At 50.4% G+C, this 26,142-nt stretch overlaps 1 protein-coding gene across 3 annotated transcripts in view; it reads left to right on the top strand.

Annotated features, from left to right (window-relative positions):
- ARHGAP22 (Rho GTPase activating protein 22) overlaps positions 1–18,217 on the top strand; it is a 153,360-nt gene extending 135,143 nt beyond the window's left edge. For all 3 annotated transcript variants that reach the window (XM_015593242.2, XM_015593241.2, XM_015593240.2), the window contains 6 exons: positions 6,194–6,401; positions 9,043–9,175; positions 10,039–10,112; positions 10,706–10,827; positions 12,781–13,666; positions 17,675–18,217. In XM_015593242.2, coding sequence (XP_015448728.1) covers positions 6,194–6,401; positions 9,043–9,175; positions 10,039–10,112; positions 10,706–10,827; positions 12,781–13,666; positions 17,675–17,903 — 1,652 coding nt within the window. In that variant the 3' untranslated portion in view covers positions 17,904–18,217. The remainder of the gene's footprint in view (positions 1–6,193; positions 6,402–9,042; positions 9,176–10,038; positions 10,113–10,705; positions 10,828–12,780; positions 13,667–17,674) is intronic.
- The last annotated feature ends 7,925 nt before the right edge of the window (positions 18,218–26,142 follow it).

The raw sequence follows: 26,142 nt of genomic DNA, 5'->3' as shown, positions 1-26,142 counted from the left end.
CCCAGAGCGCTCTCGAACCTGGGACTGGCGCGGCGGGCTTGGGGAGCACTACGCATGCGCGTTGCGGGGCCAGACCGGGAGCCGGGGGAGTGCAGGGCTGCATGCGCGGGACCTTGAGTCGCACTGGGGGAGCGGGACGCTAGCGTGTCTGGGGACAGAGACCGAGGCCAGGCGCCTCCTCCTGGAGTGGGCACCCCATGTGCGGAGGTGGGGAAGCTGAGGCAGGCAGGGAGCGAGGGCTTGCAAAGGCCACCCCTCTCCCCCACCACTGAGGAGACCAAGCGGGATGCGCACCCTGGGCTACTGACCACAAGCCTACGGCTCGCCCACTTTTGCCTCCCTAGGCCTCAGACAGGCCATTGTGCGGGGCGTGAAGCTGGCCTCCACTGGGAGGGCGGGCGGGATCACCTCTACCCTGGGGCTTGCTCTGGACCCCGCAAGATGATGTTTACCTATGGCAGTTTTCTCTCTTGCGCAGCCTTCAGCCTCTTGGTTGGCAAGGGCTGGATGGGCAGGAGGAGGCAGGGAAGGATTTTCAGCAGAGCTGGAGGGACTGGTGGGTTTAGGGTTTTTACAGCCACCAGGGCAACCCTGAGGCTCTCTAGCACCTAGAGCAGACCTGGCAAATGGGCACAAGTGTGGGAGTGATGGAAGTGTGATTTTACAAACCATGAGGTGGAAGCAGGGAGAATGGGGCTTGTCTTGGAGAGAGAGGAAATGATAGTAAGAAGGGATTACCCCAAGTCTGGATCTCTGGAGAGAATTTTAGATTTTCTTCATTGTGTCTTCTCAGCGGTCCCCAACCTTTTTGACACCAGGGACTGGCACTTGTATGAGAATCTAATGCTTGATGAACTGAGGTGGAGCTGAGGCGGTGATGCTAGCGCTGGGGAGCTGCTGCAAATACAGATGAAGCTTCACTGGCTATAGCCCCTCACCTCCTGCTGTGCAGCCTGAGAGGCCTGGCTTCTAACAGGCCACAGACCAGTACTGGTCCATGGCCCTGAGGTTCGAGGACCCCTGTTCTACCTGACTGTGGTCTCCCTGTCCCCACAACTGGAGAGAGCCCTACTATCTTTAGAGCAGGCCTGAGGTTTTTCTGCTCCGGGATTAGCTCCAAGAGGGAATCCCATCTGCCTTTCCTGCTGGAGGCTCCCCTCCCCCAGACCTCTGGGTCAGGATAAGGCCATGTTTATCAAGTACCTGTTTTAGGGTGGCAGATGTGGTAGGCTTTCCCATGGCTGCTCACAGCCCCATTAAGTGGCAATGACAAGGCTCAAAGAGGCTGAGGTCACTCAGGACAGAAATCTGAGCCAGCTGACCTCTCTGCCTGTAGAATTCCTGCTCCTGCATGGGATTCCAGGGAAAGGGGAGTGAGGGCCAAGCTTTGCCAGAGAGCTGGCATAAGAGAGCCCTGGCTCAGTTCTGAGCCTGTCAGCAGGTTCATCCAGAGGAAAAGCAGCTTCTGCCAGTTTCCTCTCTGGTGGCAAAGCCTGTGCTTTGTGAAGAGCGTGGGCTGGGACCTCGAGGAACCTGCATGCTGGCTGGGTTTCTAGGGATCTGACAAACCTACTGGAACTGGCTCTTGGCAAGGCTCCCCCTTGAAGATGTGCCAAGAGGGCTGAAGGAGTTCAATGTGGCTTTCCAGGCCCTGCCAGGCTCTGCCAAAGAGACCCTGGCAAGGAGAGTGGCAGGCAAGGGTGAGGGAGGCCAGGCCCTGTAGCTTGAGCACAGGGTGCCTCCAGTAAGAGGATACTTGGGAAGGAAGTCTGGAAGGCTGAGCTGGAGTGAGGCTTTCTCATGGGACTCCCCAAGGCATCTTCCCTCAAAGAGTGGCTTAGATGAGAAGCCTGCACAAGGTCTCATGAAAGGCTCTACATGGCGGTGCTGGGAATGTGGGCTTAATCTCATGGCTTGATAGGTTGGGGGTAGGGGGCAGGGTCTCAGGGCAGCCTCTAAAGACTGGTGTGATCATCTCCATTTTATATAGAAAAACTGGCACCAAGCAGAGGCTGGATGGAATTACCCAAAGTTTGTGGCTCTCTGGAGAGAATTTTAGAATTCATTTCCTCAGGATCTCTCTCCTTTGACTGGCCGTAGTCACCTGTGAGCTAAGGGTGGGGAGCCGAACACATTAATGAGATTGGAGACTGTCCGGGGCTGTGTGTTCAACCTTCACTCAGTGCTCCTCAACTTCTGCTCCAAGCTCAGCACTAATTCAGATGAGAGAGGGAGGTGGTCCCTGGGAAGGGACCAGGCAGAAGTGACTGTCTTTGCATTGGCTGTGATAGAGGCCTAAGGAGAATGAAAACACTGTGGTTGTGCTAGAGGGAGGATCTGAGACAGCTCACATAGGAGAGGACATCTGAACTGTCTCCAAGGGCTAATAAGAAATTTGCACAGACCAAAGAGGAAAGAGGCCTTCAGGTAGAGTAACCTCTGCTCTAAACCCAGGCCAGGCAGCAGGAAAGCAGACATATTCAGGACGCTCAAGTGGTGGGGAAAGCTGAGGTGAAAAGGGTATGTGCATGAGCTGGAAGGTGGGCACGGAAGGTGCAATGCCAGGCTAGCGCCCTCCCTTCTTGGAGACCCTCTGCTCATGGGAAGTTACTCCTGTATGTCCTCTGTCTGCTCATTTAAGGCCCTAGCAGATGCCTCTGGTCATGATAGGCATAACTGCCCATTTCAACCCTCTGTGTGTCAGGATACCTCTTCTAGTTTATCCTGGCCCCAGTGTCCTTGGGGGATATCTGTGGCCAAAACAGAAGAGGTGAATACCTGGCAAAGCCACATGAGTGAAGTGTGAGGTGGGTGTGGTGGGGACTGCAGAGGATGAGCAAGTACACAGACTATCAAAGGGCACAGATGTCATTGAACTCTGCCAGTGTTGCTATTGGGAATTTGGGCCTGGTGTCACCAGATCTGTGGATTTTTCAAAAGAAGCTGGGGATCCAGATTTTTATATGAAATCTCTTTAATTAACCTCTATTAATTAAATAACTAATTTGACAATGTTTCAAACACCATAATAGCTAAACAAGAGCATCTTGGATTCATATGGCCCATTGTTGAGCATAGGTGATTGAGCCCTGAGTGAAACAAGAGGGAGCAGTGGCTCAGTGTATCCAGGACCAGCCTAGGCCACTCTTGGGCTTGTCAGAGAGGCCTGGACATTGTTAGTGGTGGACCCTGGGGACTCCTTGTGCAAGCTTCTCATGCCAGAGGCAGCCACCACGCCAGTTTGTGGCAGCATCAGCCCCTGTGCTCAGGGCTGTTGACAGGTCCCTCTCCCCCTCTGGTCCCATCCCCGTGGGCAGAGGCAGCTGGTCTCTCTCACCAAGTCCCAGAAGGCTTGTAGCTTTTCCTTTCTTGTCAGTACTGTAGTCTCTACTGCCTGTTGCCCAATGACTGCATCTTTAGGAATTAACTGCTAGTAAGGAAAGACCAAAGAAACACAGGAACTAGGCTGTGGGTGGATAGTATCACACAGGTGTCCATGCACCAGCATTCTGAAGAGCAGCACTGTGGCCTAGAACATTTTCTGAACCTGGAACCAGATTGTACGGGTCTGAACCTTGACTCTGCCACATGCTGAGTGAACTTGGGCGTGTCCTTAAACTCCTGTCTCTCAGTTTATTGATCTGAAATATCAGGATGGTGACGATGATGGTGATGATGGCGATGATAATAGTGGTAATAGTCCCTAAGTTATCAAGCTGTGTGAAGATTAAGTGTATTGATATATGTAAAGTGCTTAGAACAGCACCTGCTACCAGAAGTGCCGTATGTTAGCTATTTTCAGCACTTTTCTCATACACACAAGCATGCGCGCATTCATGCACACACAAATGCACATATGCACACACAAGTTCACACACGTGCATGCATGTATACACACACATACTTCTTCCTAAAGCTTTGATGGCATCACTGGATGTGTTCTATGTGAGCATATTTTCTAGAAGGGTGTGTCTTCTTCCCCCAAATTCTGGGTACTTTGTCTTTGGTTGGGCAAGGTGAGAAGGTACATTCACCAAGCCCTACTCTGTGCCAGGCAGAGTAGGGACTGTTGTATCCTATTGCAAAATAGCCATTGTGCATGGGGAGCCAAGTAGGCTCCCTGATTCCTGCCATTGCTCAGCGCCAGGGAAGGGATTGAACCTCTTACCTGCTGGCTCACTATCCAGGTCTCAGGATTCCACCTGCCTAGGCTGCATCTTGCATGGACCACAGAACTGCCTGGACAGAATGGAGCTGTGACATCATGTCCCTGACACACCCCCGAGGCCGTCCTGCAGGGAAGGTCTCTGCATTGTGGAGAGGATGTCGGGCACTCCAAAGTCCTTGTAGAGCTTAGGGCTGGGAGAAGGCTGTGTCTCCTGTTACTCTCAGTGTGAGATGGAGAGCTTTATGGATCTCAACTCCTACTCTTTGCCTGAACCAGGAACTTCTTAGTCCAGTTGCATGTTTAGTTGTCGCAGGTTTTCTCAGCCAAAAGTTCCTCTACCTCTTTTTCTCTATCCTTCATTTACTTTCTTGTCCTGTATTAAATATTTGGGGTCTTTTGCTTCCTGATTTTTTTTTTCTTGCAAATATAACATCAGAAAAATGTACTAATATCACAAGTGTACCATTTAATGACTTTTCTCAAAGTGGACAGAACTGGGTAAGTAGTGCCTAGGTCTGGAATCCGAGCACTACTATTGCCTCAGAAGTCCCTCAGGCCCCTTCTGGTCACTGACTCACCGAGGTAACCACATCCTGACCTAGTTTTGCATTTTGTATAAATGGAGTCATGAAGCGCTGGATTTGGCTTCAGTTTTTTTTTTTTTTTAATGTGTTGCTTTTTCTTAAATTAAAAAAAAAATTTTGATGAAGTAGAGCTAACATAAAGCATACTATCTTAACCATTTTTAAGTGTACAATTAAGTATATTTGTAATGTGCAACCATCACCACCATCCATCTCGAGAACTCTTCCCATCTTGTAAAATTAAAACTCTGTCCTCATGAAACAATAACTCCCCATCTCCCACTGGTAACCACTGTCCTACTTTCTGTTTCTATGATTTTGATTATTCCAAGTACTTCATATCAGTGGAATCATGTAGTATTTGTCTTTTTGTGACTGGCATATTTCACTCGGTATAATGTCCTCAAGGATCATCCATGTCGTAGCAGGTGTCAGAATTTCTTTCTTTTTTAAGGCTGAATACTATTCCTTTGTATGTATACACTACATTTTGTGTATCCATTCATCGATGGATAGACATTTGGGTTGCTTAATCCTTTTGGCTATTGTGAATTATGCTGCTCTGAACATAGGTGTATCAATATATGATTAAGTCTGCTTTCATTTCTTTTGGGTTTATGTCTAGCAGTGAAATTGCTGGGTCATATGATAATTATGTTTTAAAATTTTTCAGGAACTTCCATACTGTTTTCCACAGTGGCTGCACCATTTTACATTCTTACCAACAGTGCACAAGGGTTCCAATTTCTCCACACCCTTGCCAACATTTGTTTTGTTTTTGTTTTTGTTTTTAATAGTAGCCATTCTAATGGGTGTGTGGTGGTATCTCATTGTGGTTTTGATTTGTGTTTCCTTGATGATCAGTAATGTTGAGTCATGATTATGTTTTTACACGAATCCATTATCAGTCTTGTTGCATGAGCTGTGTGCATGCAATAGTGGTAATAGTCCTTGTTCTCCTTGCTGTCTGGTGTTCCATGGTGTGAGCAGACCATGAGTGTCTGCTCATTCTACTGCTGATGGGCTTTGGATGGTTTCCCATTTGGTGAGGGAATGCAAGAAGTGTTGCTAAGAACATGCTGTCTTGGTGGACATAGTTCTGAGTTTTCAAATGTAAGCTGCTGCTCTTTGGAGGTTATTATATAAACAAATCAATAAAATGTGTAACGCATGTTCCCATTAAAGATTTCTCAGGCTTGAACAAGTTCTATAGGACAGGACAGGCCACCTGTTCTCTGTGCCCTCCTGCTCTTTGGCTCAGGTGGCCCAGAGTCCATCCACCCAGTGTGTGTCCTCTTAGTTTCTAATTTGCTCCCTCAGGAGCAGCCACCTTTGGCCTTAATAGCACCTCTGCCCTAATAGCACCTCTATCCTCCCAAACACCCACCCCCACTGCTGAACTGGATAGCTGAGGGTGTGACCAGGTCCTCTCTGTACCCAGGGATCTTTGGGCAGCGCCTGGAGGACACAGTTCACCAGGAGCGGAAATATGGCCCCCGCCTGGCCCCCCTGCTGGTGGAGCAGTGTGTGGACTTCATCCGGGAGCGTGGGCTCACCGAGGAAGGGCTCTTCCGCATGCCGGGCCAGGCCAACCTGGTGAGGGACCTGCAGGATTCCTTCGACTGTGGGGAGAAGCCACTGTTTGACAGGTGAGCTCCAGGGCAGAGGTGAAGATGGGACCACCTCCTCATTCTCCCCATGCTGGGGCTTCTCCCAGGCCACCAGCTCCTGTGGCAGGGGTGGGCCAGTGCCCAGCAAGCCTGGCAGCAGGATGGTGGGCAAGATGATTCCTCACGTTGGTGCATGTGTGCCAAACCAGCCCTCTTCAGTGGGCAGAACACAGGGCCCAAAATCACTGCAGCAGCCCTGGGTCCCCTCTCAGACAAGTCCTGCCACAGGCCAGTCACATCCATGCAGGCCTTTTCCATTGTAGATGCCCCCAAACGGGAGAAAAGAAGGGCCTATCTCTGGGTTCTGCTTTCTCAGGGTGACCAAGATGGAGCAGCAGCTGTGGTCCCACATCCTCTCAGGTTTTGGGATAGGGAGTCTCCTCCACCTATCCTGGGCCAGTACCTCTTCTAAGCCATCACTGGATTTACCAGGTCCTGGGCTCCAACCTCTGGGTGGAGCCAACCTTACTAAGAGTCCAAGGGCTAAGACATGGGGAGATGGGGTTGTTTGGGGGCCTCTTTTTGACAGGACCCTACCCATTTGAAGCAGCTTTTCATAGGTTCTTTCTGCATCAGGCCTACCCAGGCTTCCATGGAGCTTCTGCCCTTCTTATCAAATCTACTCTCACATTTGAGGCCCCCTCTGCCCAAAGTGGGCTCATGGTAGCCTTGGTCTAACCAGGTCTCCTCTCTGGGCAGAATACCTTCAGTCCCTCCAACTTCTGCCCAGACTCATTATCATAGCCAAGAGAGTCTGTCAGACAGTTTCTTTCTTTAAATGTAGAGCCTGAGACTGACCACTGTTCCCCAGAGGAAGTCTGCCCAGAAGGGCACAGGTGTCCCTTTTATCTGGAGCCTCATGAACCTCTATCCTCATACTCTGAGCTTGCCGTCCAGAATTTATAATCTCAATGAGCTTGTGGTCCATTCTGAACCATTGCCAGCCAGGCATCTTCCATCCTGTGCCTTTGTGGCCAAGGGTTAAGGTTGTTTTCTTCTGTGTTTCCCAGAAACTCACTCTTGATATTGGGGTCTGGATGCTTTCCCTTCTAGAAACTGCTCCCTGGGGTATCTGATACCATTCCTTTCCACTTTCCATCATCTCCATGGTGGTCTTCTGGCCCTGCATTTATACTCATCCCCTAATACAGGGATCCCAAGGCTTCTGTCCTCATTCACACCAAAACAGGGAGGGGTCTTGGGGCTACTCTCCTTACCTTCTTGCAGGCAGAAGCATTCCAGGGTAGTCGTACTCCCTGGGTGCAGACCACACTCTGCACTACAGGGAATCCAGCCTCAAGCCCTGGGCTCCCTCCTCCATAAAGAGCCCCATCAGCCTGAAAGCCTCAGTCACCAAAGTTATCCCTTCCCACCACCCTGGCCTGTGGGCCTTTTGCAGCTCTCCCAGCCCTGTCCACATTGTTACCACCAAGCACCGAGCATGGAGAAAGCTCTCCCTGGAGGCTTTTTTGACTCAACAGCCGTTTCTTACTTCACTCAACTTACTTTACCTATCCACTGAGTGAGAGCACCCCGCAGGTATGGAGGTGTAGCCATAAACAAGACAGATAAGGTCCTGCTCTCAAGGGGCCAGAACAGATGGCAAACAAGTAAATGCACACAGGGAACCCAGCACATGCTCCAGTTGCCATGCCAGACAAGCTTGGAGGAGGTGCCAAGACTGAGGTCCAGGACCCAATCACAGAGCCTGAACCCAGAGCCCAGGGTCACTGTTCTCCATGGGAGCCCACCTCAGCCTAGGCAGCTCTGAGCTGGGAGCTGGACACTGTGGTCTTGGACTGGACACATTGGGCATTAGGGTACTGGAAATAGAGTAAGGAGCACAGAAGCCCAGGCATTCATTGTGTGATAGGAACCCAGAGGCCAGAGGAAAGTGTCTGACCTCTGACCTACCCCACCCCTAGTGGCCAGTGCCCTGGGACCTCTTTGACATGGCGCCTCCACTTCCAGGGGGTAGGTGGGGGTTGGGAGCAAACTCTCGCTTGGGCAAGAACAGCTGTGTCCCTGGCTCCCTGCTCCTCTTCCCCGCAGGAGCTTTGCAGCTTCCAAGTCACCCTTCAGAGGATGCTGGGGCCACCAACAGGCCCACAGAAGGGAACTTCTCACTCCCACTGGTTCCCTGGCAGGCTGTCACAGGGCCCCTCCTCTGTGAGCTGGCCAGGACTATGAGTGATTCTTCCCACCTAGAGCAGCCACTCTGTGGGGAGCAACTGTGCCCTGCAGGGCCCTGTGGCTTTTGCAGCAGTGGAGAGTCCCATACTGTCTGTGAGGGAGAGACTGCCAGCCCTGAGGACTGACTCAGACCTGAGGCACAGGGCTTCTGAGCAGAGGCCTGGGCTGTGGGTTGTCTCTGAGCTGGAGCTCTAGCAGTCCCTGCCCCCTGGGGACCTCTGTGCATAGCACCTGGAAGCAGTCTGGGCCTTTCCTTGACTAGGGGCAGTGAATGCAGATAACAGTGTCCACTCCTCTGTGTCTCTCTCTTCCTTGTGCTCCCATGAGAGCAGAGGCTGCCCCTGGGGGCGGGGAGGGGCTTTGCAAGGTCCCGGTCACTCCTGCAGTTCCCGGCACCCATGCCTCAAGTGTGTCCCCCTACTGGCAGCACAACCGATGTGCACACAGTGGCCTCCCTGCTGAAGCTCTACCTGCGGGAGCTCCCTGAGCCTGTGGTCCCGTTCGCCAGATATGAGGACTTCCTCAGCTGTGCCCAGCTGCTCACCAAGGACGAGGGGGAGGTTAGTGGCTCCTGGGGACCCATCCTGGGAGGTAGGCCTACCAGGTGGAGGGGGGCAGGGCGAGCAGTGGAATCAGGACATAACTCTGACTTTCATTATTTTTTGTGGCCCTTAGATTCTGCTCTGCAGCCTGCTCTGTGTGTTTAGGGTGGAAGGGGGGTGCTGTTGTATCCTGCTATGTGGTGGGGGTGGGGGGCTGGAGCATCCCCTCTGTGTAGGGCCTTCTCTGTGTGAAGCCTTGGTCCCTGGGAGGGACAGGTACCTCCTAAATCAGTCTGTGATCTGGTCATGCCCAGATACACCACACAGTAGGCACTTCTACTCTACCACCTACCTACTCCTACACCCACCTCAAGCTACCCAGGCTGCCACAGGGTTCAGAAACAACCAGACCTTTCATCTGTTTATATCCTACCTCCTCCCCAAAGAATTTGAGACAGGACAGAGGCTCCCACCCCCACCCCGCAGGTGCCTGGCTGGGGAAGGAGTGTTTGCCCTCTCTATGGCCATGTGGGAGATGAGGGGTCTTTATCTGGCAAATATTTGTGTCTCGATAAGTGAGCTGAGCACTGGCCCTGACATTCCTCTGTGGCCCTGCAGAGGCACACCCCTCACACCAGTCCCCCAAAGTAAATCTGCCCACCTAGGAGGTCACAGGCCTGGCTCAGAAATGGCGGTGGTGGTGTCCTCTGCTCATTTGGGGCCAGGCTGAATGGCCAGGCTGAAGGTCTGGCCTCTGGTGCCTGCCACCCCCATCCCTAGACTACCTCCTTCCTCCTTGCCTACCCCCCTGACCCCTCCCTCAGTGAGAGAAAGACCAGTTGCTGGTCTCTGAAATGCTGTTTTTCTCTTTCAATACCAAGGGGACTCTGGAGTTGGCTAAACAAGTGAGCAGCCTTCCCCTGGCTAATTACAACCTGCTCAGATATATCTGCAAGTAAGTAGCTGGGGGGCTGGGTCATTCTCCCACTCCACGCTGCTCCCTGAGTGTCAATCAATCAGCCAGTGGGGAATATAAAAGAACACAATCCCTGCAAGCACATAGCTTGCAGTCACCATGAGTAAGCAGCGTTAAAGTCCTCTGTGGATCGTTCTGGGAGGAAAGCGACATACACACCCATGTCCTTTCTGCCTCCTCTGGGTGCCTCCCACTGTCCCCTCCCCCAGGGGTCTGCCTCCTGACCACGACCTCGGCTCAGGCACTGGGAGAGGGTGTGCAGGGCAGCCCTCACCCCGTCCCAGGCTGGGGTGTCTGGGCCTTCCTGGACATCTGCCCCCACTGCAGGCAGGACAGTTGTGTTTCTTTCTTCCATGCTGAGAGTGGGCCCATGGCCCACTGGCCTTTGCTTCTGCTGGCCATTCTGGATTCCAGAAGAAGCTCTGCCCTCTTCTTAGCTGGCAGGAACAGCTGGCTGTGCCCAGTGGCTATGGGAATGTGTGGGTGTGGCTGGGTGTGGGCGCCAGGCAGCTCCCAGCAGAGCTGGCATCAGGATTTGCTTTTCCGCCAACTGCCTCTTCCTTACTTGGCAGGTTTCTGGATGAAGTTCAATCTCACTCAAATGTTAACAAGATGAGTGTCCAGAACCTGGCAACTGTTTTTGGACCTAATATACTTCGGCCACAGATAGAAGACCCAGTGACCATCATGGAAGGTAATGGGGGCATGTGCAACGTTCTGGGTGCCACTGGGGTCTGGGCTGACTTTGGTCCTGGGCCGGTCATCAGAACCATCACCCCAGGTCAGCTGGAGGGGTGGCTCTACCCCCTGGGGGCCTCCTAACGGGCTCTACCAACTCTCCTGCCCCCATGGGGTCTAGCTAAAAAACAATAAACTTCGCCCCATGGATGGTAACAGTAGGTCATCAGTGCAATTAGAATAGCAGAAGCTGAGGCATGGAAAAGGTCCGCGCCCTTGCCCTTGAATACACACAGATGTTTTTGCTTTACTTAAGTAATTTTCAATTAAGTAATTGTCACAGGCTGCTTCTGGATGTCAGAGCTTTGCAAACACTGGGGAGTATCTGTACTATAGTAAACAATAACAGTAAAATGATAAAAATAGAAGCTGCTTTCAATATGCCAGGGCCTCTACTAAGTGCTTTACTTGTATCACCTCATTTTAATCTTCACAAGCAGCCTAGACTGCAGTTACTGCCCCCATTTCACAGATGAGGCTAGGAGAGGCGAGGTGAGTCTGTCAGCGAGACTTATTAAAGGGCACGGGTGCAGGCTGGCCTGGAAATGAGAGCCCATGCTCAGAGGCCCCATGGAAGACTGCCCTACAGGAGTTAGTGTGAGTCTTGCCACTCATAGACAGAAAACTGACAACCAGTCTTGACTAAGGAGAGCAGAGGCTGAGCAAAACTCATGCAGGACAGATGCCAACTAGAGCCCACTACCCCTGGCACTAGGCGAGCTGAGGGCAGAGTTACCATTCCTTGCTGAGCATGACCTGGGGGAGATGTGGGGATGTAGGGGTGGGCTGTGGAGCTATTCTGGGCCCCCCAAGCTGAGGGAGTGTTCCCTGGGGGTGTGGTACTCTGTTCAGATCCCCCAGTCCTTAGCCTACCTGGCTGGGTTTCCCTCCCCAGGCCCCCAAGCTCCTGCCTGCCAGGTTACACAAATGCCCAAGGGTGAAAAATCACCCCATTTCTTTGCTGAGTTCCTGCTTCACCCAGTTTGCTGGCCTGCAGATTCCTTTATTTTTTCCAGGATTCTTAGGTACCTCTAGTGGGAGGGTCTGCCCAAGCACTCCACTCTCCTTATCACCTAGAGACCTCTAGGTCTCTGGTCTTTCATTGAGGAGGGGATGGGGCAGGTGACAGATATCGTGGTCCCCCACTGCCCACTTTTGCTGCTGACCCCACCTACAGCCTCAGGAACCAAGTGCCCTACAGACTCCACAGGCTGCATCTCAGGGGCAGTGGCCTAGAGAAGGAGGATCATGTGTGACTATGAGACTGTGACGGGGGCGGAGTGGGGGTCATACATATTGGGGGAGCTGTGTTTATATGCGTGTGTGTGATTGTGTGTAGGTGTGTGTGTTTGCCCTCATGTACTTATAAAGCATCTGTGTTTCCGGTCCCAGAGCCTTGTGCCTCTGAGAGTGTGGACAGTCAGGTACAGATATCATCAGCGGTATAGAGAGGTGACATGGGGCAGCCAAGAGGGCTTTGACACCCAGATGCTGGTTTGGGGCAGTCCCCGCTTGCCCCTTGCTCACCCCACAGCCTTAACTGTGCCTGCTTCCTCCCCGACCGAGCTGAACGGAGTGGGCTGGGAGGCACTGTACCTCTTCTGCGCTCCACGCTTCACATTTGTCCAAGGAATGGGATTCTTGGGCAAGAGCTTTCTGTCTTTGCCTTGATTTGAAGGGTGTAGTGGTCATCCTTTCCTTCAGGGTGGCTGATGACATGCTGTTGTTGAATCCTCTCTTGGGAGGTAGGCTGGTTCTGAGCTGCAGGCAGAGCCAGGCCCCATGGGTCAGGCTGGTTCTGAGCTGCAGGCAGAGCCAGGCACCAAGCTGTGGCGCCCCCTGACTGGTCTGCAGAGCCTGGACTAGAGACATCCACAGCCAGATCTTTCTCGTTCCATCTTCTTGGCAGGAACTTCCCTTGTCCAGCACCTGATGACAGTCCTGATCCGCAGACATGGCCAGCTCTTCACTGCGAGGGCCACGGAAGGGCCAGCCTCCCCTCATGGCGGCACCCCTTGCACGGTGGGATGGGGCTCTGAGGAGGTCACAAGGGACAGCCAGGCAGAGCCCAGCAGCCCTGGCACCCCTGGCCTGCCCTCGCACAGGACCTCTTCTCTGGATGGGGCCACTGTGGCAGCACTCTCTAGAAACTCTCCCCTCGGCCCTGCCACCAGCAGCTCTGGGAAGAGGATGCAGACTCTGCCTAACTGGAAGTCTTCTTTCCGGCAGTCAGGGTCCCGGTCAGGGAGCCTGAAGATGGGCAGCTCGTCCCTGGAGGTGCCCATTATCTCCTCTGGCGGGAACTGGCTCATGAATGGGCTGTCCTCCCTGCGTGGCCACCGCCGGGCCTCATCGGGAGACCGGCTCAAGGACTCAGGCTCCTCGCAGAGACTCTCCACCTATGACAACGTGCCTCCACCCAGCCTCTTCCCCAGCACTCCCAGCGTGGCCAGCATGGCATGGTCCGGGGCCTCTTCCTGCGAGGCCTCCGCCGGGGGCTCCATCAGCAGCTGCACAGCCTGCCGAGCCAGCGACTCCTCTGCCTGCAGCTCCCTGCACACCGAGGCAGGCCTGGAGCCCTCTCCCTTACCCAGCAGCAGCGAGGACCGCAGATCCCCTGATCTGGGCCACAGCCAGGACGAGGTGGGCACCTGCCTCAGTAGCAGTGAGCCCAGCAACCCGGGAAGCCCAGCCCAGGATCATGCCCGTCGCTCTGAGGCTCTCCAGGGCCTGGTCACAGAGCTCAGGGCGGAGCTGTGCCGGCAGAGGACTGAGTACGAGACAAGTGTGAAAAGGTAAAGGGCTGCAGCCGCTTGGCCAGTGTGAGGCCGCCACCCGCTCGGCCGAGCAGAACCTTGTGGCCAGCAGCTCACCGGGCACTGGCCTCAGAAAGTCAGCCCCCAGAAGCCACCTTTCTGAGAGAATGCTCCCAGGACAGGTTGGGGATGGAGGGGCAGGGGTCCTTATGTCTGGGAAACCTCCCGAGCAGCTGTCAGAGCTCCATGCATAGCTGCTGAAGGAATGAGTCAGAGTCACCGCCTGAGCTGCTCAGAGCACCTTTGATGGAGGGGCTCAGATTGGGGGGTCCCTGTGTTGTTCTCAGGGAGGAGGCAGGTCCCCTGGGTATGCATGAGTACAGTCTTGTAGCTCTGGGCCTGGGGATGTGCCCATGTGTAATGCACGTGGCTGGCTGACCATGGTCAAGCTTGACGTGGATTGAGGGCTCTTTCCCAGATGGGAATCCGATTTACTTTGAGGAGGGAGCTGACCATGCTGAGCCGAGCCGTCCCACCTGCCCTGGCCACAGGTGGAGGCTTTATGCCACATTCCGAGCCCTGCGAGCTTGCTCACAGATGGCCAGAGTTTGAGTCTCCCAGCCTCCCTGTGAGGACGGTGTTTCCAGCTCAGAGGGACTGGATTCTCCAATTAAGGTCACCAGCAGAGTTTGCACTGGACAGCATGCAGTGCTTCCATCAGCATCTCGGACTCCTTAACCCCTCTTGCCCAGCTGTCTGACCTATGAACCCAGTTTCCACCCACTCAGAGAGGGCTCGGTGGGTTCTCAGGGCTTCCCTTCTTCATCAGAGACAGTGGAGGTAGGAGTCTTGCTTCTAATTGTGAGCCTGGGATTTCCACAGGGAACTGGAATGGCAGTGTTTGGCCCTTTTGTTCTGGTGGCTGCCATGTTCTGGACACCCAGGGAGTGTCGTACATAGGGAGGCAATGTGTCAGGAGAAGGGCTTTAAGGGCAGAGGTCCCTGACATGAGGGAGGTCACAGCAGGCAAAGTCTGAGCCAGGACTGGAAGAGCCAATAGGGTCAAATTGAGCAAGGAGGAGAAAGGACACAGCATGAGGAAACCCCAAGGTACAAGATTGTGGAGAAACCTCATAGATGTAAGCTCCAGGTTTACTAGGCAGAGGTACAGAGGAAGGTGATTACTGCTGGAGCTAAGTGCCCAGACAAAAGCTATAGAATGCATGGGCAGCATTATCGTGGGGAGGCTGGCCTCAGCCTCACAGGATCTCGGAGTCAGCTTCACACTTGAGCTTCTAGTTCTTTCACCTTCTCAGAGGCTTAGTTTCTCTGAGTAAATGCAGTGTCGTTTCTTGGTGGGCTCCAGGTCAGACTCTCTGTGTTCGAGTCCCTGCCCCACCATGTATTAACCAAGTGTCAGGCAGGCTCTCTGACCCCATTATGTATTGACTGAGTGTCCATCTGGGCAGGCTCCCTGAGCCTGGGTGACCTCTTACATTTGCCATGAGGATTAAGTGACACAAGGAGTGGTGATGTTCAGCACATAGCCTGCCACATGCAGAGTGCTCAGGAAGCCTTCACTGCTCTTATTACCTCCTGCTTGGTGGGTTGGAGGTAAGATGTGGCCCCAGAGGCAAAGGGACAGCAGCAACAGCCCCTGTAGTGCTCTCCCTGGCAGAGTGGTGCCAACCATCATCCTGGTTGGAGGGGTGGTCTAGAGTGAGGAAGGTCTCTGAGCACAGGAGAAGGAATGGGGCCCCATTCAATGGGCCTTTGGGGAATATGTTTATACATATGGAATCAGCACTGGGTCTGGCCTGGGGTGGGGGCAGGGAGACCAGCTTATTGCCTTGTCTCCCTTGCTCCCTGATTCCTGCATTTTCAAAAGAAACACATGGAGTGTCTGTGATGTGTCAGACACTGTGCTAGATGCTGGGAACACAGCTATGACCCAAACTCATCAAAGTCTCTGCCCTCATTCTTATTTGGTGGTGATTGGGGGCACAAAGAGACCATAAACAAGGTAGATTTTAAAATGCATGTAGTATATCAGAGGGTGAGATAAAGAACAATAAAACTGTGTGGAGGGAAGGGAGCGGGGGATGGGGGGCGTTGAGGGGAGGAGAGGGTTGGAAGCTACTGCTTAAGGGAGAGGAGAACCAGAATCAGTGCTTCAGGCAGAGGGGAGAGCCAGAGCCACGCGAGGGATTGCAGTGGGGAGGGGCAGGAGCTGAGTGGGCAGGTGGAAGAAAGAGTGGGGGCAGGCAGAGTGGAGTATGAGAAGGGGAGGCCATAGGGTGGGGCCTTTTGGTCAGAGCCGTGCTCTGGATTTGATTCCCAGTGAGATTCTAAGTGGCCTGAGGGCCTTGAGCACTTGGGTCCCTTTGACAGGTGTACCTGGCTGCTGTGCTAAGGACAGCTTGACCAGTTAGGAGGCCACAGGAGCCCAGGCCAAACTGGGTGGCATGGGCCTAAGGGACAGCAGTTGAGATGGAGATAAGAGCAAGATTCTAAGCATATTTGGAAGGTTTTTTTAGTTGATTAGATGTCGGGGGTGGGGGTGTGAGAAAAAGAACTGACTGAAGGGCCAATGTTTTTATTTTGGCCGAGTAACTGAAAGGTGTTCACTGAGAGAGGAGATCAGTGCTCAGGAGTGGTGGCTGGGAGAAGAAGGATCAGGAGCTCGGCTGGGGGCCTGTGAAGTTGGAGATGCTCATTCAGTTTCTGAGTGGAGTCGAGGGAGATACAGGCTAAGGGTTGTTAGCATGTAGATGGTTCTTCGAGCCTGGAAACTGGGCAGGGTCACTCAAGGAGTGGCATGGAGAGGAGGAGAGGAGGCCCAGGCCCTGAGCTCAAGAGAACCAAGGGTGTGGGGAGGACCTGGCAAAGAGAGGCCTGGGACTGGAGGAGAAGCAGTGATGTGAGTCGTAGGGGCCGCTGCCATCTGCCTTGGGGGCCTTCTTTCTGACAGCATGCCTTGTGTTCCCTAGACGGAAGACGGGTGGAGGGGGGTTTTTCCCTTCTCTGTGCTTTGTGTTCAGTGACTGAGATAGAAGCCTAGCCTTGTCCTGGCTGGAGCAGGGAGTTGAAATTTGCTCCATATACACCGTGTGCCAGGCATCGATGGGTGCACATGTGGTCTTTGTCCATGGTAGCTGGAGTGCTCAAGGGAGATTGTCCCCTGCATTTTTCAGAAGAGGACACACTAGGTCTCAGGGGAGTTTGTGTCCTATTCATAGTCATGTGCCCTGTAAGTAGCTAGGCTGGTCCCCAGGGGCTGGGCTCGGCGCATCCTTATAGGAGCTGGTCATCTGGTTGGAAAGGTCGATATGTCAGCGTTTACCCTCCACAGAAGTGCATGGTGTGGCTCTGGTAGCATAAAGGAGCAATAATGTGATCTGCTGGGGAGGATCAAGAGAAGTTTCACAGAGGGCGAGACATTGAGCTGGGGCATGAAGGATGAGTAGGTATGAAAGTGACAACTGAATGGAGTTTCCATGGTTGCTATGTCTGGCTGGGACATGGGGTGGGGATGCAGTGGCAGGGGGATGTCAGGGGCAGGGGCGGTCAGCAGGAGAGATGCTAGAGCTCAAGAGTTCTCATAGCAGAGTGGAGGCAAGGGGACAATTTCCTGTTTTCCTCTCTGTGTGGGAACTGGTCCTGCTCTTTGCCAGCGGGGCAGTCCATCCCTCCACAGAACAGTTCACCGGGCCAGAGAACGTGGTCTTTATAGTTTAGCAAGGACTCAGGGAGCCCCAGCCCCGAGTGCTGAAGGCCCAAATCCTCACACTGGTGTTTCTGAATCACAGTCTAGGCCAGGTCTTCTGGGGGTGAAGTACTAGGGTCTTGTAAAGAGTAGACGAGGCCTGTACAGCTTCACCGAGAGCCCGACCTGAGTCCGCACACGTCCTGACTCTCCAGGCCCAGCCTGACTAGACCCTTCCCCCTATCATGGGTGCAGTAGGCATGCATCTGCCAAAAATGGAACTTGTTTGGTAAATCCAGTGAGCCAAAGTCTAAAACAGTGTCGTTTTCTTGTTTTTTAAGACTTGAGGAGGCTTCTGCTGACCTGAAGAAACGAATGTCATGGTTAGAGGAAGAACTGGATCAGGAAAAGAAGAAGTACACAATGCTGGAAATAAAGCTGAGGAACTCGGAGCGGGCACGGGAGGATGCTGAGAAGAGGAACCAGTTGCTGCAGAAGGAAATGGAAGAGTTTTTTTCAACCCTGGGAAGTCTGACTGTTGGGGCAAAAGGTGCTGGAGCCCCAAAGTAAAGGAGTGGAAGCGCTCACTTCTGCTGTGCTGCTTGCCTTCCCCTCAGCAGAAATGGCCCCTGGCCATGTGAGGAGCCAGAGGCCTGTGGCTTGGACCTAGGCCTCAGCAGTGCCAGGAGCTCTGGAGCCAGCTGGAGAGAGAAGTCCTGACATCCGGGGTGAGAGGGGTGGTACTGCTGGAAGCCTGAGCCACCTACGGGGTCTAGATGCTGCTGTAACTGTGCAGAGCCTGGCAGGTGTCAGAGAGGGCAGTCCCTCAGCCATTAAAACAGAGGCACCTGGGAACCTTTTGCATTCTTTATTAAATTTGCTCTGAAAGCATGATGCCTGACTCCTTCTTTATGGTCATGCAAAATGGAGGTTACCGAGTAACATCTACTGTTTTGCCATCAGGGTTGGGAGTCCTGAAGGTATCCCATGATTGGAATGCCATGGGGCCTTCAGTAGTGGGATGTGAAGTGACGCTCCCTGAGGAGCACCCAGAGGTTGTCATGGTCACTGAAGCTGGATTTATGCAAATCTGTGTGCTTTCAGCTCCATCATCCCTGTGCTCAAGGCAGGATGATTTTCCTCTCCTTTCCCCTTCTGAGCCACCTGGGCCTCTGCATCTGGCGTCTGTCCTGAAATTCCTCAGGCCTTCCACCATAACCTGCTTTCCTTTGCTTGGCCCTAGCTCTGCTCTCTGGCCAGAACCTATGAGAGCTTAGCATGGGGGCAGAACCTCTGCTTCTGCAACTTGGGCCTGTGCAGGGCGGCAAGGCATGTGTCTGAAGAAGAGGTGAGCCAGGGTGCTGGGAAGTACCTTCCAGGTGCCCACGCCTCAGGCTGTGCCCATCTCCCAGGCAGACTTCCCTTGAGCTAGTGCTAATCCCTCTCCCATGCCCATCCAACTTCCTACTTCAGTTCATCCTCAGACTTCAAAGCTCCAACTAGGGGAGATCTCTCGAGAAAGCTTTTCCCTGGCCACCACTACACAGTCCAGGCCTGTGCCAGACCTCAGGATGGGCTACTGGGGGCACCAAAGAAGTTGTCTCTGAGCAGAAGAGACTGGTCTCTGTGGCATAGGCAATGCCAGCATCAGTGACCCTTGCTCCTGCTCAGTGTCCTTACATAGCGCCTCTCATTACCTGGAGCAGTAACCTGCAGTGGTTTTTTGCGAGGAGTGAGGGTCAGTCAAATGCCCTAATTTCTGAGTGATATTTCTGGAGAAGTCATTGAGGCCCAACCACCCATCTACCTAGAGTCAGGTATAAACTACTGCACCAATGCTTTGAATGCCAGGGTCTCGGTGCTCCTGAGAAGTGTGGGCATCAGTGGTCAGAGTTCACTCTGGAAGCTCTGTGGAGGGGTTCAGCGGAAAACACCTACTCTCAGGCCCACGGCCATCACATCAGGGAATCTGGGTAACCAGATTTCCCAGAAGGTGAAATATTGCTCTCCCCTCTATCTCAAGGAAAAATATGAGGTGACTGATTTTTTCCAACAACCTAGTCAGGTAGGAATTGGCTCCACACGTCCCATTCAGAGGAAAAACAGGCTAACAGAAGGTAGGTGGGAACACTAGTGTATTTTTATGGTCCTGAGTCCCTTCACCACAGTCCTGGAATTCTGCTAACTTTGACCTGGAGATAAAATGCTACCAGGCTATCAAAGGAACAAAAGACTAAAGAGGTTTAACATAATGAAAGGGAGGTCATCTATTCTCTCTTAGCCACTAATACTGTCAAAGGCTCAGCTTATGGCCAAGTCCTTGGCCCAAACCAGCTCATGAGCCACATCTGCCACCTGCTGGCAAAGCTAGGATCAGCAAATGAGATTTTTCACTAAAAATTAATTGGCAATATTCAACAGATGTTCTATCCTCCAATTTCCATTTAACCAACACTCTCCATTCTGTCTGTAAAACATTCTGACTTCTGCTTGTGAAGCATGCTGAGCACTGAGGCTAATACCCCGTCCTCATCCACTTTGGTTCTCCCCAACTGAGTTACATGGACAAAACCTGTTCCCAAACCTGTGGATTCAAATTATAATTATTGTGTTGACATCAGTATTGACCTATTGTAATGAAATCATGTAATATTAAGTAAGTCAATGAATTATGAATGTGAAAAAGACGGGGAATTAATTTCTTAAAAACTTACCTGAATGCTTTAGAAAGACTCTGTAAAGGCAAGTTGCTAAAAATAATTGTCACATTAAGTATGGAATAATTGACTGTGTAACACTAAAAAACTGGTAAAAATCTAGGACTCTGATCTCAGATTACTTCAAAAGTGCTTTAACATTTGTTTGACCTTTTTTTTTTTTTTAACCCATTTCCTGACCTTCCCCTCTGCCCACGTGTGTAGCTGCCCAGGATCCCAGAGCGCAGGCTCTGTGCGACTCTGCAGCTAACCTGTGTGCACCCACCAGCCCTACGTGAGCCAATGAAATGAGCATTCTGCATTTGCCCTTGCTCATTCGTCAGGTTCTTATTCCTACGTTGTCTTTCTCCTGTTGTATCCTCAAGTCCTGGTTCCCCTGGGACTTCAGTATTCACAGTTCTCAGTTGCCACTTGTGCCGTCAGTGTCCTTTACAGCAAAACAATTTTATTGGTTCAGAATCCAATCCAGGATCCAGCGTTGCATTTAGTGGCCACTATTCATTAGCCTCCTCCTATCTGTGACCGTCCTCCAGGCTTTGTCTTTCATGACCTTGACATTTTTTGAATCTGTTTTTGTTGAATGTCCCTCGATTCAGATGTATCCGATGTTCTTGTCTGGATTTGGTGATGCATTTGTGCAGGGACCCCACAGAAGTGGTGCTGCGCCCCTCTTAGAGCTGATGACAAGCTTCATATGGTGTCTAATTGTCCCATTCCTGATGATGTAAACTTGACACTTGGTTTAGGTGAAGAAGTCTGCCAGGTTTCTTCATTGCATAGTTACTATTTTTCCTTTTAATTAATAACTTAGGGAGTTACTTTTATTGTATTTAAAAGCTTATATATTATCAATTATTTGCCCAAAACTATTTTTGGCATCTTTGAATTTTTTTTCCTTTTTTCAAAAAATTATTTTTCTGGGGTTATTAGGGGTGAATTGCTTCCTTGCCTCTTCCCACTTCCTTGGCTGTTTTACTCTAATCTCTGCAAAATTTGTGTTTGACTTTAAAGAACAAACTGGAAATTATAAGTCTCATACCAAAAACAAACAAAAAAGGAATTGGTTTATATTAAAAGACTGATAAATGAAGTACATTTTTAAAGAAATTAGAATACATTTTTAAGGGTGTGTGTGTGTGTGTGTGTGTGTGTGTGTGTGTGTGTGTGTGTGTGTGTGTGTGTGTGTGTGTGTGTGTGTGTGTGTGTGTGTGTGTGTGTGTGTGTGTGTGTGTGTGTGTGTGTGTGTGTGTGTGTGTGTGTGTGTGTGTGTGTGTGTGTGTGTGTGTGTGTGTGTGTGTGTGTGTGTGTGTGTGTGTGTGTGTGTGTGTGTGTAGAGAGAGAGAGAGAGAGACAGAGACAGACAGAGACAGAAACAGACAGACACAAAGATATTTCTTGTTTACGGGGCTGGCGAACTGAGTTCACTCCACATTGTGAAAGGACTTCAGAATGGAGTCCATGTGTCCACATTCCCTGGCCTGTGGGTAATGATGGAGCCAGTGACAATCACAACATATTTCACTGACTCCCCCTTTTTTCAAGCTGGATCTCAGTCCCCTGGAGAGTTCTCCCAATATCCTAAGTAATTCTGTCACAAAGGGACTTGTATAATATGAGCTCACAGCTTAGTAGATATGACAAGTTACCCACACCACTGCTGCCACATCTCCATACTCTTGTATCCACTAAGAACCACCACCTTTGCCAGAAATCACTGTCCTTCCTACCAGGTGTATCATTACTATTGCCATGGCTCACAAGCCCTAAAACAGTAGAGCCCATGAGGTGCCAAACTGTGTTGTGATCTGTGAGGAAACAGGAAGATAAAGCTGTAGAAAGCTTTTTGACATAGAGCAAAGTACTTGGGCTAGGGCCACAGCAGCTGTAAGACCTTGGGGAAATTAAGCTCTGTGGGTCTCAGTTCCGTGTCGAAAATGAGGATAACCCTGTGGAGTGGTGGTGGTCGTGCCACCGGTTCTAAGCGCCTTGCATGTATATCTTGGGTAGTCCTTAGGGTGTCAGTGACATGATTCTCTGCACTTTATAGCCAAGAATTTGGAAACATAGCGAAGTTAAAGGACCTGGCCTACAATCATACACAGTCAGTAGAGGAGTCAAGCTTCTGTACCAGGGAGTCTAACTTAAGAATCTATATTCTTAGATACTAGTCCACATTGAAGACAGACTGGCTTGGTATTTTGAAAACATTACCCCAATCATGCTCTGATGGAGGTTATGCAAAGATGAAAAATAAATGCTATCAGAGACCTCTAAATCAGAGGGCAGGGGAAAGGGAAGGCTCCCTGACAGAAGTGACACCTGAACACAGTTTTGTATGCTAATGTCTGTAGCTAGAGCAAAAAAAGGTGTGTATATTTGCAGGGTGCGGGGTTGGAGGGCTAGAGAAGGAGGCAACGATCCAGTCCTGGTGGGTGGGACATATGCTATTAACCTTTATGCTTTCAAACAGCACTTCCCCACTGCATATGATATCCACTGTAGAGATTCACAGGCTCTCCATTCATGTGGGGATAGAGAAGAACAAGACCATAGGTCATGGCTTACATTCTAGTGGAGGAAGAAAAATCATAAAGAAGTGTTAAAAACAAGACAAGAGTTAATTACAGTTTCAGCTCTCCTAGAAATGGAGTCTTAAACCAGTCAACCAGGAATCACCCAATCAGCACTAGTGAGGTAATCTGCCTGCTGGACCCTTGCATCCCCTAAAGGAAAGTGGCCTTGCAATGATCGAGCCTTTTTTTGCCAGTATAATTTCCTTGCTTCAGCTCCCATCTCCCTGAGTCTTTCATTTTGTACAGCTCCTCAGAGCTCCTTTCTATCCGATTGGATACTCCTTGATTCATGAATCACTGAATAAACCAATAGGATCCTTAAAATGTACTGTATTCAGCTGAATTGTATTAAAAAAAGAAGTAAACATAGACAAGATACACTCAGATTGTAATAAGTGCTCTGAAAAAGGTGATCTCAGGGGGCGTATTTTAGACAAGTTGGGCAGGAAGTCCTCTCTGAGGTGACATTTGAACTGAGACTGACAGGCAAGATGGCAGCCATGCAACCAGACAGCTGCAGGCAGAAAGGGAAGAGCTATAGAAGTCTGCATGGGTGCCAGGGTCCTTGATGGATGGTGAGAGATGGACAGGGCTGGAGCCAGGCAGGAGCCAGGCCCTGTAGGGCCCCTCACCCATGGTAAGGAGTTATTTGTATTCTAAGGTATAGAGGGAAGCATTCAAGGGCTTTAAATCAACAGACATTAACTGAAATTGGCATTTCAACAAGGCTCCTTTGCCCACTAGTGAAGAGTGGAAAAATTGGGGCTGGGGTGGTGGTAGGGAATAAAGCAGCTGCAGGGAAACTAGTCAGGGAGCATATTGCTAGTGTAGCAGAGTAACAGGCCAGAAACTAGACAGGAATAGACCAAAGACTTCTGAAGGGTGAAGATGGGAGGACATCATGCCCATGACCAGTTCCAGTGTGAATGGGAGCAGAGAAATAGGGTGATAACATGGAAGAGGCCAAGGGAGAGCTTTTTATACAGGTGAGAATTACTAGAGCATGTTTGTGTGCTAAGAATGATCCAGTAGAGAGGGGGAGACTAGTGATTAAAAAGAAAAAAAAAAAAAAAGAGGGCTTATAATAGTGAAAGAAGTCTGAAAAGACAAGGGGAAGAGCTGGCTTCTGAGAAGTGGGAAGGCAGAGACAGATACACAGTTGCAGGTGAGTTTATGGAAATGCATATTAAAGTCTTTGAGAAGTCCGGAAAAATGAACAGGCTTACCTTTGTAGCAGCCCCAAAGCTTGTGTGAACGCAAAATCCTTTTTTTACATAAAACTTTTCAGGCAATAGAGTATAGTGGTTACAAAGTGAAGACTGATTACTAGAGCATGTTTGTGTGCTAAGAATGATCCAGTAGAGAGGGGGAGACTAGTGATTAAAAAGAAAAAAAAAAAAAAAGAGTGCTTATAATAGTGAAAGAAGTCTGAAAAAAGACAAGGAAGAGCTGGCTTCTGAGAAGTGGGAAGGCAGAGACAGATACACAGTTGCAGGTGAGTTTATGGAAATGCATATTAAAGTCTTTGAGAAGTCCGGAAAAATGAACAGGCTTACCTTTGTAGCAGCCCCAAAGCTTGTGTGAACGCAAAATCCTTTTTTTACATAAAACTTTTCAGGCAATAGAGTATAGTGGTTACAAAGTGAAGACTGGAGCCAGATTCACAACTTGGCCCCACCATGTGTTGGTCTTGTAGCCCTGAGTTACTCAGCATCTCTGTTCCTCAGAGGTTTGATGACAAGATAAGAAAGGAGAGTAACAGTTCCTACCTCATAAAGTTGTAAAAACTCTGAGCTCATACAGTCAAAGCACTTAGTGCCTGGCATAGAGTGTTTTCAATATTATTACTAATTCAACACAGAACTATGTAACAAACTTGGAGAATTGCTTCTAGGTTTTGAGTCGTTGAAGGGTTTTAGGAAGGGCAAGGACATGATAATCACTCTGGCTGTAACGTGTGCCCCTCCTCCATTTCCTCATCCATGCCCTGCCTCCATTAGGGGTCTCCTGGTATCTTCCTTGTTCACTTCTCTCTTAGTAACAACCTGGAGCATGGCCTACCTCAATATTTGATGTACCCTGCCCCCCATTCGTCACCGCTCTCAGCAGAGAGTTAGGTATTTAGTTTTCTAAAGTAGCTGATGAGGAGGGGGCATGTCAAAATCATCTTGGGAAGCTTGTAAGAAGCCTATTCCCCTTGTGGTTCTAATTCTGTATCAGAAATCACCTTTTCCCTCTAACCCCTCCTGAGAAAACAGAGCCACAGTTTAGGCAACTAGTGTGAAGTGAAGATTCTATTTTAGGTATCTGGTAACAGAGCCCACGCTCACAGTACAATAATTTCATAGTGCTGTATGAAAGTTCCTTGGACCATATTTTGAGGGCCTTGAACACTGGCATTTCACAGGATAGAAACAGTGTAAAAGGTAGGTCCTTGTCATTAGTTCACCAGCCTAATATTTATTGAATGCCTATTTCCCAGGCGCTGTTAACCAGGAGTAATAAGACAGTTTCTTTTATTCAAGGATTCCACAGGGAAGCATCAGTAGAAGATAAGCACACAAGATGCCCTCACAGACAACATAAAGAAGCAGCCAACACTTTGCTGTCTTGCCTGTGAAACAAAGTGAGGAGTGAGTGAACAAAACAATGAAGTGAGCAAGCAAGCATGCAATGTATGGTATGTGAAAAAGAGTCACTGCAGAAAAGGTTATCAGAGGAGAAATTACTTGAACTGGGCCGTAAGCAATGAGGATTTAAAACAGGCAAATGTGGAGTAAACCACCAAAGTATGTGCGCAAAGATGTACAGAACATGTTATAGAGGTTCAGCTGGAACGAGCTGAATGGCAGGAATGACATGTGAAATCAACCCCAAACAAAATGTTTAACTGTTCTAATTCAATACTGACTTCGAGACATTTCTCTCCAGTGAGGAATCATTCTTACCAACCATATAAAGATTGGAACTATTGGGGATAGAGAAGATGATTTGGGGGTCAGAGTCTCTTAAGTGAGAACACACAGAATTTCTCATGTTCTCTTCAACATTTCTCCAAATCATAAACATCTATTCCTTTGCAAGGCAAAAATCAGCAATTACATTTGCTTTACTGATTATTTTTTTTGAAATACATGAAATCAATCATTACAGCAGCCCTGTGAGAGACTATCCGGCACCCTCAAATGACAGATGAAGCAGCACCAGGCTCCACAAAGTTGAAACTTGTCTGATTATGCAAACTCTCCATCTGGAGCTCAAGCTAACCTGGATCCATAGGATTCAGTAGATCCCTCTCTAGGACCTTGTCTCTCAAGGAACATGTGCTTTTAGTTCTCACTTAATCTTTCTGATCCTGGTCTCCCCTCGTTTTTTCTCAAGACGTTATCATAATTCTTTGTATTTCCTGCCAATGTTTAGGAAGTACTTTTTACTACTGCTTCACCACTCACTCAATCCTTAGCAATCCAAACTATGCCCCCACCTGTCCAGGTAGCTCTCTTAAAGTCTTACATATGT

The sequence above is a fragment of the Pteropus alecto genome, unplaced genomic scaffold, assembly GCF_000325575.1.
Source record: "Pteropus alecto unplaced genomic scaffold, ASM32557v1 scaffold287, whole genome shotgun sequence".
Lineage (NCBI taxonomy): Eukaryota > Metazoa > Chordata > Mammalia > Chiroptera > Pteropodidae > Pteropus > Pteropus alecto.
This window is presented reverse-complemented; position numbering and strand designations above follow the sequence as displayed.